Source organism: Rhinatrema bivittatum, chromosome 1, assembly GCF_901001135.1.
Source record: "Rhinatrema bivittatum chromosome 1, aRhiBiv1.1, whole genome shotgun sequence".
NCBI lineage: Eukaryota > Metazoa > Chordata > Amphibia > Gymnophiona > Rhinatrematidae > Rhinatrema > Rhinatrema bivittatum.
This window is the reverse complement of record NC_042615.1, coordinates 145,496,972-145,509,323: the sequence shown is the minus strand read 5'-3', so window position 1 is coordinate 145,509,323 and position 12,352 is coordinate 145,496,972. Positions and strand designations below refer to the sequence as shown.

General features: G+C 46.8%; 1 protein-coding gene across 1 annotated transcript in view; it reads right to left on the bottom strand.

Annotated features, from left to right (window-relative positions):
- Window positions 1-12,352, bottom strand: part of LOC115083975 (tyrosine-protein kinase TXK-like) — an 82,164-nt gene that overhangs the window by 16,540 nt on the left and 53,272 nt on the right. Inside the window, exons 7-9 of the mRNA XM_029588163.1 lie at window positions 3,451-3,578; window positions 3,076-3,150; window positions 626-797 (exon numbers count right to left, since the gene is read on the bottom strand). Of these exons, the coding sequence (XP_029444023.1) occupies window positions 626-797; window positions 3,076-3,150; window positions 3,451-3,578 (375 nt within the window). The remainder of the gene's footprint in view (window positions 1-625; window positions 798-3,075; window positions 3,151-3,450; window positions 3,579-12,352) is intronic.

Genomic DNA, 12,352 nt, shown 5'->3' with positions numbered 1-12,352 from the left:
TGTTGTCTACTTGAGCATTGAAGATCACAACTAGCAACACGATCATGCAATAAAATTTAAACTGTTTTCCAAGCTAAAACCATCAGTCAATGGGAATTTGATTACAAATGATCCCCTTTTGCAAACATTAAAAAGCTCAAATTGCTGCAAGGAAATTATATCACCCTTGTGAGGGACTTCAGATTGGGTTTTACTATCCAAAAAATGTACAAATTTGAACTAGCCATTCTTTTCCATTGTCTTGTAGATCCCAAGCATTAATCGCTGAGTCCGGTAGGATGTCACGAATGACGGATTGTATCCTGTCACTATGATTAATCAGGGCAATTTTCCAAACATTCCCAGAACAACAACGTCCCCACAGACCTTGTAGCTTATTTTCAAAGGGAAAGCATGCAGGTACGTTTTTACTTTAAAAATCGCCCCATGGACTTTGCACCTGCTCTTTCTGATATGACATTTTCAAACTCTTCTTTATGTTTTCTATAACCAGCCTAAAAGTCAGAAATTTGTGGTTTATCCTTCTCTGCAGATAAGTTGATAGTAACATTTTAACAACTCACTGTTGACGTTTTCCTGCCTTATGAAATCCTCTACAGCGATAACAAGGTTCCATTATACTCACATCATTACTTTGGCTTCTTCAATGAAATCATCCTCAGACATTGCACCTTCGTTAATTGCTTTAATTGCTACTTTGACAACTGTCCTCCATTTGCCCAAATGGACTACTCCAAACTGGCCACTTCCAAGCTCCTTCATGAAAGTCAACTCAGATGGGTGTATCTCCCATTTCTCTGTAAAAATCAACCAATCTGTCAGAGCTGCAAACAGCGTCCCGAAGCAACTGAGGGGTAAAAATGTACAAAACTATTGATAGGTTAATGTCTCCATAATACTGTGAAAATGTATTTCAAAATACTTCTGACCTTTATGAATTAAGCAAACATGTCCAGATAAAGATTTCAGAAGCTTGTCAATGTCATCCTATGCTATATTGTAATCATAGATGGCTTGATTACTTTTGAATGAAAAAGTGGACAATATGAAATGTTAGAAGTTCTAGAGGAAATGCAAGCCACCATGCAACTGGGTTTGTCTGGCAGGCTGCAAGTATAGTAATAATTAGAAGTCCTAGTAAAAATGCAGGCACTCACATAGCCTGGTTTGTCTAAGGAGGCTGGGTGCTTGGACAACTTATACACTCATATAGATACATTATTATGATTATTACAAAGCTTTGGGGATAGACATGGGTAAAAAGAGGAGCACTGGGACCTTGTAAACCTATCTGCCTATGACATTTGAATACAAATGAGAAAGACAACAAGCTGCCCGGATAAGGGGAGATATCTTACACATAGTCATGCCCTATGACTAGCAGTTAGGATATATCCTCGCAGTGTGGACAGGAATAACTGGCAGATTGGTTGAGTCAATTGGTCTTTTTTCTGCAGCCATCTACTATGCTATGTTATGTTACAATGTTATGATGGCCCCTAGTAACCTTCAAAGGGTTTGAAATTGTTTGAAGAGAGGTTTTCTGTATTCTTGAAATTTACCATGCAACCCCACAGTAATGGAATGGTAGCTGTGGTTTCTCCCATGTCCATATGTCCTGCATGTCTGAGAAACTCATACTGAATTACTTTCTGAGCCGCCTTTCTTGTATCTAACTGGGATATGTAGGGTTGGGACTGCAGTTAAATTCTATCATTTTATACCCTGTGGTACAGTCACCCGCAGTTCAATCCGTATCTTCATGACCATCCTTAAAAGTATTCGCAGTGCTTTCCTAACTGCACTGTATATGCCCTGAGGGTAAATTGCTCTGGGAGGATGAGCACTCTCTGATGCTTCAGGCATGGTGCCTCATCCTAGCTACTTCTAATCTGACCTCTCTCTAGTTGTGTTTGAGTTTTCTCCACCTTTCTGTGGGCCACTACAATGATATGGACAGCGGCCTGGATTTACAACCAGACCTGCAGCTTTCTAGCATTGTTGATGGTTTTAGACTGCTCCCTATAGTGCCGAAGGACATGTGAGGTCACCTTGTGGACCAAGATCTCTTAGATTAAAGATGGTCTTTCAAGGCTTCCTGCCCTTCCTGTAATTGGTTCATCACTTACATTGATAGCTGTTGAAGCCCTTGCATTTTTCCAGTCCCTAGAGCCTGAAGGTTTATCAAGATATTTGCAGTTCAGATGCTCTGCAGGCTGTTCTTTCCCCTTATAAGTAGGATCTTGGTTGGCATCTACTCTATTACCTGGTGCATCCTTTCTGCATCAGGTAAAGGTGTGGTTTGTATGCAGGTGGTTCTTATATTTAGTCAAGCTAATGAAGGTGTTATCTTTTTGATAAGTATTAACCTTCTCTTTGATTGGTTAGTATTTGAAAAATGCAAGAATAGTCTCCATGGATTTTAACAAACTTCTCAAAGAAAGATGGCTTTTTTTTTCAGAATTTTTGCTTTTTCCTAATTATGTTTATAATTCTTTTCTAGTCTGCAGATATAGCAGAATTGTTGGCAGTCCTGAATGGCATTTGTAGGGTTTTACAGTAATGGCTTGGAAATGCTATACTTTCCACCATGCTTCATATAGAGTTGAGCTGCATAAATGGTTTTGATTGTGCTTAGACAAGGCAAGGCAGAGACTACATTGTAGGCAAGCATTTTTTACTTCTTGTCTTTAGTCTGAGCTGACATCAAAGCGTGGACATTCTGAGCATGCCACCACCAATCATTTACATATATTAGTAATGTCATAAGAGTGACTCTGTATATTGATAAAGAGATAATGATGGTCATAACTATTGTAATTAAGTTGTTAATGTACTACATAATACTGAGGGGGAGAGGGCCCAAAAACTTAGTTAACAAGGGTTTATTTGAGAGGATTTGGGGAGATTATATATGGCATCTGTGCCACTTTTTTTTAAAACATAGAATGTAATTATACTTATTTGCTGAAGCTGATAAAAAAAAGTTCCTGCTGAATGTTATATAAGTCCCCAAATGCCAACTCCTATGCGATGTTAGAATTTACATTACTGATAGAGTGGATCAAACTTTACCATAACTGAATCCTGCTGTGGCGGGTAAACAGTTTCCCATTAGGCCAACTGGATATCGGAGACGGGTAACAAGTCCTACAAAAGCAAGGTATTCATGCATTGACTAGACAAAAGCATAGAAAATGAAACCTATATATTGCTATTACAACTCTTCCTATTTCCGGAAGTTGCATTTTACTGACATGTAAACATCTTTGCATAAACAGAAACCACAGAGCAAAATAGACAAGAGCCCGGTGTACAAATTGTGGAATGGGCCATCACAGGCCTGATCTGTCCATGTGGAGAATGACTGTGCCCATACAATGCAGACATTGGATACCCATTCATTTCGCAATCTTGTCATGCCACCATCCGGGCACACTTGCATGTTACCTGCCGCATTGTGCTGATGATATTGGATTAGTTCAGGAATTGACTTAAAAAGATGCTTTTCTGCCAAGTAATACAGTCCAAGACTGTTTCTTTTGATTTGATAGTGTCTGATGTCTCCATTGTTGCTTCTACGGCAGTAAAAAAAAAAAAGTGTTCATTTTATTTATTGAAAAGACAGATGTCTAATTAAATGCAAGTAGATAAGTAGAAAACATAAAAAAAAATCTTAGCCAACAGGCCTCATAGATTAATTCCTATGTTACACGTAGCTGATTGTATCAATGGATTTAAATATCAGCAGATAATTTGCTTTCAGGATTGAGGTAAGTAAGGACTGTGCAGAATGGTCTAGATTTGTAAATATATTGGCATAATATCAATAATTTAAGAGATTTCCAGAGTTATTTATCAGGTTGGTTTTAGAATAAATATGTTAGAAATGTAAATCTTGATGTTAGCCAATCAGCTACCAAAGGGCCTTCACAGTTCACAGGGCAGCTGTGAGGGAGATTTAAGAAAATGACTAAATGTTAGAGGGGGGGGGGGGGTTTCTGTCAGTTTCTGAAAAAATCCCAAGGCAAAGACTCTGTCTTCAGAATAAGTGGCCTGATTAATAATCTCTCTTATTCACAAGTGATGTTCTTATCGCAGGGTCAGGATCTGCCATCTTGGCAGTTTGGAAAAGTGTCCTCTCCTGTGCTGTCACTTCCTTTCTGTGTCCTAGCTTCTTGCACTGGGAAATCATTTACCGTATATTCAGTGTAAAAATAAGTTTACTTCCTTGGCTTACTGGCCATGTACATTCAAATTTCTGGGGCTAGCATTATTACAGTTTAAAAAATAATATGCAGGCTCTGCCTGTGGATTGGGGATCACCGGGATCAGGTGGCTCCACAGAGGCAATGCGCTGGATCTCAGGTAGGGAGATATGGAGGCCGCCATTCCTGCAGCAGCCCCTGCCAGTGAGAAGCATAACACGAAGGGTAAGTCTTGCAAAAGATTTCTCTCCTGCTATCCTATAGCCAGCGAGGGTGCATGCATGTTGCCTGGGCACACTTTATCGGATGGGTTTGGTTTTGCTAACAGAAGAAAAAAAGAGAGGATTAAAAAAAAAAATTTAAAAAAAAGAGGTCCATATTCAGACACAATGCGGACAGCAAAGTTAGCCGGATAAACTAATCCAGCTAACTTTGGAGGTATATTCAATGTTGAATATTGCCAGTTATCTTAAAATTAACCAGCTAACTTTAACTGGCTATCTTTAGGACAGTTCTTTGGCCCGACAAGATTTAGCAGACTAAGTTATCCGGCTAACTCTGAATATTGGAGTTAGCTGGCTAACTCAACTCCTGCCAGTTACGTCCCTGGAATGCCCCTAACTTAGGGGGTCATTTACTAAGCATTGTTTCCCAAATATTCATCTAGATCTCTAACTTTAGAGTTACCTTCTATGGTCAACACACCTGCATGCCCTCCGAAAACTCAATATATATCACACCACAAATCAGAGGTCCTGCAGTCATTATCCAAACTTAATCATCATTTATTGACAAAATATTTTTTATAAATACATTCAATTTGACTATTCTTATGTTACCTACTAGGACCCTTACCAAAACACTCTAAAATCACACTCATGCTTTACCCTTAAATCCCTTCATTCATACCACACATATCTCACTCATTCCCCACTCATTCTATACATAAAATATATAAAGTGCTAGAAATTCTTTTGCATCTAATGCAATTACAATACTTAATACATCATTTTTTAATACTTATTTGACACACTTAATCCCCATATACTTTTAAACATATGGGGGCCGGATTTTAAATGCCCTGCGTACGCCAGCGCGCCTATTTTGCATAGGCCGCCGGCGCGCGCAGAGCCCCGGGATGCGTGTAAGTCCCGGGGCTTCGTAAAAGGGGCGCGTCGGGGGCGTTCTGGGAATGATGCGATGTTTCGGGGGCGTGATGCGGCGTTTTGGGGGTGGGCCCGGGGGCATGGCGCCGGCTTGGGGGCGTGGTCAAGGCCTCTGGACCAGCCCCTGGGTCGGGTGATGGCGCGCCAGCAGCCCGCTGGCACGCGCTGATTTACACCTGCTTTCAGCAGGTGTAAATCTGCCAACAAAGGTAAGGGGGTTGTTTAGATAGGGCCGGGGGGGGTGGGTTAGGTAGGGGATGTGAGGGGAAGGTGGGGGGAGGGCGAAGGAAAGTTCCCTCCGAGACCGCTCCGAAATCGGAGCGGCCTCGGAGGGAACAGGCAGCGCGCGCTGGGCTCGGCGTGCACAGGTTGCACAAATGTGCACCCCTCTTGCGCGTCGACCCCGGATTTTATAAGACACGCGCGGCTACGCGCATATCTTATAAATTATAAAATCTACCCCATGATGTTAATTGCTCTTGTACTACTGTAAATTGGTCTAGTCCTGCTATAAATTGATCTTGTCCTTTTACGAGAGCCTCGTTTCGCTCTGGCACTTAGGGCTTCTTCAGGGACGTGGTTTCTTTTAAAATCTAGCATACATATTCATACTCAGTGGGTCCATTACATAGTATTGTGTCATTTCATATATCATGAACTTTCACAGTCACTCTCTTTATGTCTCACTCTATTCACATATCAGCTTTACTGTGGTCCTCAGGTCTCTCAAATGCAGAACCGCTTCCAAACAATAGCGTGTGTGGCACTTCAATATACAAATGCCTGCTTGACTGTCTTCAGGCATCGCATTCCACACTCTGACTCCATCTCAGAATCTTTCACAGCCGTGATCGACTTCCCATGTTCAAACCTTTCCAGCATCTCTCTCTGAGGCAAACGAGGGGCTGTGCAGACTTAATTTGACCTTTTCTCCTTCTCCCTTGCATCTTTCCCCAAATTCTCCCTTCCCCCACAGAACCGCACAAGGTCTCCTTCGCCGCCCCCCCCCCCCCCCCCCCCGACCCCATCCCCTGGCATCCACTTTCTCCTTTCCTCCCACAGACCTCACATATCCCATCTTTCCACCTACCTGAAGTGGCTGGTCAGAAGAGGGTAGTGATTTCAACTGGCAAAATTGGTGATAGCAGTGAAGTGGTAGCAGTGGAAGCAGTCACATAGCACAGTGCCTGTGAGCCAGAGCATCCTCACGGGCTCTATAGCGGCCTCACACCTCACAGGGGCTTTGTTATTAAACAGGAGAGGGCAGGATCACTGAGGGACCTGTAAGCGCACAGTAACTCATAGGCCACGTGCTTCCTGACTTCCACAGCCCTTTCTCTTTTCAGGCAGGTAGGGGGGAAATGAATGGCAGGAAAGAGTGGCGATCAATGACGGATGTATTTGGCAGCCACCCTTAGGTACTGTTAGTGCTTGCTTATCTCCTCATCCCACCCCAACCTTCAATTTCTCTTCCTCCCCCCACCAAACCTCCAGTTTCTATCCATCTGGCTCTCTAGTGCCACCACCCCATGTGTATTTCTGGTTCTACCCACCCCTTTCCATTCAGACCTTGTGACTCAATGCATGGCTGTGGCAGTGGGAGATGGCAGCTCTTTTGCACTATGGTGGCTGGTAGTAGGCAGGAGTCTGATCCTACGTGCATGCAGAGAGCCAGGAAAAATGCAGGAACGAGCACGTTTTCAACTTGGCATTCTGCCCCCAGACATCTGGCCCCTAAATACCAGCCTAGTGCCTTAGACTATAGTGATAGTGGTCTTTGGAGAGGGGTAATGGGGAGAGAAAGTGGTGCTCTGTTAGGGACAAGGGAGAAGCAAGAGTCCACTGAATGCCACTAGGACGTTTGATCACTATATCTACAGTATATATACTTTCAACATAATCCCTCTGCTTTTCAGCACACCTGGTCCTGCACTGCCCAGACTTTCATATGTCGTCAAATAAAAATGTTTTTGGACAGATGGCAAGCCAAGTATGCACCACCTTCTTCACCTCATTGGGCCTCTGAAACCATACTGCCCAATATTCATCACCACTTAGCCAGTTAAAATCCAAGTTATCCAGCTAAGTGGCAGCATTTGAATATCCAGCTACATTCAGTAGCTTCCAGATAGCCAAATAACTGTTTATCTGGCTAAAATGGTAGGTGGGACAGGGCCCTAACTAGGAGGAGCTACGTATCTGTCTAACTTAGTTGGAGAAGTAGTGATTTTGAGACTTATCTGGCTAAGTTAGTCTGGATAAGTTAGAGCTAATGTTAAGCATGTCTAAAGTTATCTGAATAAACTTATCTGGCTAACTCAAAAGTTATCTGGGTATATTCAACAGCGTGGTTGTGCCGATGAATATCCAAGATAAGTTTAAATAGATAACTTACCTAACCAGCTAGGCTTTGAATATGGACCTCTTAGGCTTTATTCACAGGCCCCGCTTCCCACACTAAAGTCCAGAGGGGATGGGGCCTGTGAGTGCAGACTTGGTCCACATGCTTACTGTGTTGTGAGGATCGCTGCTGAACCCAAAGTCTGTAGCGAGGGGTCAGGAGTGATGGTGTTTTGTTTTTTTTTTCTCTAAGAGCAAATTACAGGGGCTCAGATGGAGGGCTACATCTATCAAGCAGTACTATAGACATGGTTAGTAGTAGCAGCATCAGTGGTGTAGCTAGCGGCTTCCCCCTCAGATTCATGTCTTACTGTTCCAATGTTAATCAAAACGTTCAGGTCCTGCTAACAAGATCAGATTTCTGGTTTGTCATCAGTAACACCATCACTGCATTGAAATGGGAGCAGTGAGCCTGGGCTGTGCAGACCTGGAGTTACAAGTCAGGGAGAAGCTGAGGTCAGAGAGAGAGAGAAAGAAAGAGAAAACCCTGTACTGAGAGGATCAGGGAACCAGAGATGGGATATTTCATGTATTATTTATTTCATTATTTGAAGTAATTGCTACTGAAATGAACTCAGTTCTTCCTCCTCTGCCAACTCTCCTCCCCCTCCTCCCTCCATCAGTCTCAAATGGACTCTCCCACCAGCCAGTGAGGTCATAATAACAGCAGGAGGCTTATAAAAGGCAGAGCTGCCTGGGCTCAGTGGCATTTCACAGGAGGGCAGCAAGCAGTGAGCATCTCTGCTGGCTCTGGCTCTCAGGAGACTGAAGGACCTGAGGATTCTGGAATGGAACTCAAGCAACAGAACCAAGGTGAAGCGCGAGAGCTATGAGGTCATGATGACAGCAGGAGGCTTATAAAAGGCAGAGCTGCCTGGGCTCAGTGGCATTTCACAGGAAGGCAGCAAGCAGTGAGCATCTCTGCTGGCTCTGGCTCTCAGAAGGCTGAAGGACCTGAAGATTCTGGAATTGAACTCAAGCATCAGAACCAAGGTGAGATTATTGCAACATAGAACTCCTACCTGCATACCTCACCTTCCTTTTCTCACCTTTTCTGCTATCTCCCATTTATCTTCCACCATACTATCCTCTGGGCGGGAGGAGGATGTTTTCCACCTGGAGCTTCAGTGCCTCAGGCTCACCCCCTTCCTGTCCTTTTGAAGGTTTTGTTTTTGGGTTTTTGGTTAAATTTCACCCCACACCTCCTGATTAATGGGCACCCATCCAGGAGAGGACCTCTGCGCCAGAGGGATGACCTGGTCAACTATCTCCTGTCCGCTGCCAGACACTCAATCTGGCGGTCGCGGCAGGAGATGTTGGCCAGGGGAAAGTCCCTCGACTGTGAGGTCCTCTTCCGAGGAGTGGTGCGCGCCCCGCTAAAAGCAGAGCACTTCTGTGCGCTGTCCGCCAGGCGGGTGGAGGAGTTTGCCCGCCCGCTGGTGGGTAGTGGACAGGGTGCTCTGCTCCCCTCCCTCACCTCACCTCCCCTTTTTTAGTTAATCCTTAAGATTTAAGTTCTTTGAGTTATAGTTTGTTTTTAGTTGTGCACGTTTTGGGTGTCCCCTCACCCCTCACTCAGAACCAAAGTGAGGGGGTGAGGGGACCCCTTCCCCTGATCCCAAAAGGGATCCCCTCCCCTCCCTTATCCCCCTTCCTTTGTATATGGTCGGTGACCTCACCTCCACCCCTTCCCCGCTCAGAAGGCGGATTAGGGGCCCCCCCACCCTCACCGTCGAGGTTCCAGACTGGAGAGCGGCATCAGGTGCGGCAGGAATGCACACACCCCCCCCTTCCCTGGCATGTGGAAGAGACAGAGACCAAGATTAGGGGGCACCGGGTGCAGTAGTTCACACCCGTGCCTCCACAGGTAAGTTGACCGCAGGTGAGTGGGTATTAGGCCACAAAATGATTTGTGGTTTTTGTTTTGAGGCCCTCCTCCCCTTCCTTTTATTTACTGTTGGTCTCCGGTGCCCTCGCTAGAGGGTGCCGGAGAAGAGAAGTTCCCCTTTTCCTTCCTTTTTAGTTAAGGGGGCGAGGCAGCCTTCGGCCCCACCCCCTTCCCCAGGTCCTTCAGGAGACTGAAGGACCTGATGATTCTGGAATGGAACTCAAGCAACAGAACCAAGGTAAGATTATTGCAACATAGAACTCCTACCTGCATGCCTCACCTGCCTTTTCTGCTATCTCCCATTTATCTTCCACCATACTATCCTCCCCAATCCCCCCTCCCCTCAGCCCTTCCTTCTCCCCTTCTTCATCCCTCCTCCCCCACCCTTTCTCCTCACATCTTCCTTCTACCCGCCTACCATCCTTCTTCCCTGTCCTTTTACACTCTCACCCTTCCTTCTCCCCCTCCCCTTCTGCTTCCTTCTCCCTCACACCTTATTCGCCACTCCCCTTCCCCTCCCTCTCTTTCCTACAGCTTTCCTTCACTCCTCCCCCTCTCCCCTCCTCCTCCTCCCCTACCCCTTTCCTTTCCACTCCTTCCATTCCCTCCCCTCCAATTCCTCCACCTTGCTCTTTTTCCCCTCTACCCCCATCTCTCCTCCTCTCAACTCCATTTCCCCTCCCTCCCCTCCCCTCCTCTCTCCTGTCCAACTTTCCCTCTCTCCCCCGCTTCTCTTTCCAACTCTGCCCCATTCTCCCCCCTTCTCTCCTCACACCTACCCCTATCCCCCTCTTCATCCCTATCCCCTTTCTCTCCCTTCACCCCTGCCCCTCTCCTCCCCTCTACTGCTTGATCCCACCCCTATCCACCCCCCCTCCTACCCTTTTCCCCCTCTCTTCCCCTCCCCCTCTCTGATACACTCTCCCCTCCTCTCCCATCTCACCTCTCCCTCTCTCCCTTGCCCTCTCTCTCTGCTCCTTGTCTATGCTACAATCTTGCTCCTCACTCCTCTCCCTTCCCATCCCCCTCTTCTGCCTCCCCATCCACCTCTCTCCCTTGCCTTGTCTCCCCTCTGCCTACTCCCTATCCATCTCTCACCCCTACCCCTCTCCTATCCACCTATCTCCCTTCTCTCCCACTCCTCTTATTTTCTGCTCTCCCCCTTTTTTCCTCTGCCCTCCTTTCCTTCCCCCTCACTCCAATCGCCCCTCTTCCCCCCACTCTCCCTTCCCACTCTTGCCCTCTCCCCTCCCACTCTTTCCTTCTTCCTCCTCCTCTCTTCCCCAGACCTCACCAGCAGTCTCCCCTCTCCCCAACCCTACTGACCCATCTTTTCCTATCCCCCCTCTTCCCCTAGTTCTCTCCACCTTCCCTCTTCCCTATCTCCCCCTTTCTCCTCATCCCTCTCAGCCTCATCCCCCTAACCCTCTCTCCCTTCTTCCTCCTCTCCCCATCTCCTCCTTTACCCCATCCCCATCCCTACCTATCCCCTCCTCTCTTCCTCCCTCCTTTCAACCTCTCTGCTCTTACCCTCACCCTCTCCCTTACCCTATCTCTCCCCCTCTCCTCTCTCCTCTCCTCTCATGACCCATCTCCCTTCTCCCTATCTCCTCCTCATATCCTCACCCTCTCCTTCCCCCTCCCCATCTCCCCCTCATATTCTCACTCTCATCTCCCTCTCCTCTCCCCTCCCCATCTCCCCCCTCTTTCCCACATCCTCTCCCCATTACCCCTCTCCTCTTCCACGATCTCTTACCCATTTCTATCCCCTTTCCCTTTCCTCTCCCCCACCTCCTGCACATCCCCCTCCCTCCCCTTCTTTCCTCCCCCTCTTCCCCTCCCCTCTCTAAACCTTTTCTCCACTCTATTTCTCCCTCTCTCCCCATCTTTCCTCTCCACATCACCCTTTCCCATCTTTCCTCTCACTCTCCCTCCCCTCCCCATCTCCTCTTCCCTCCTTTCCCCATATCTCCCAAATGTTCTCCCTCCTCCACTCCCCATTTCCACTATGTCTTCCCTCCTCATGTCCCCATATTTCCCCATCACCCCTCTCCCCATATCTCCCAAATGTCCTCTATCCTCCCTCCTCCACCTCTCCCCATAGCTCCATATCACCTCTGCCCTCCCTCGTGTCTCATCTCCCCTATCTGCTCCTCTTCCTCATCTTCCCCATCTCTCCCCTCCTCTCTCCATCCCCAACATCTCTCCCATCTCTCACCCTCAAAATCTCCCTCACATTTCCCCCTTCCCTACATTTCCCCATCTCTCACCCCGCCCCCTCACCAACATCTCTCCCATCTCTCGCAAACAACTCTCCCCCTTCCCCAACATCTTTCATCTTCCTCTAACATCTCACCCTCCAACATCTCTCCCCCTCATCGACATCTTAACATCTTCCCAACATTCCCCATTTCCCCCTCCCCATCTACCCAATATATCTGCATCTATCCCCCTCCCCACAGCTCTCCCATCTCTCCTACCAACATCTCCCCTACACACACACATCTATGTCTATGTGCTGATGATACTAGAGAGAGATGGGAGAACTGTGGGGGAGAGATGGGGAGGGGGATTGATGCAGATATATTGGGTAGATGGGGAGGGGGAGGGAGCGGGAAATGGGGAATGTTGGGGAGATGGGAAGATGGTGAGTTGGAGGAAAGATGAAAGATGTTGGGGAAGGGAGAGAG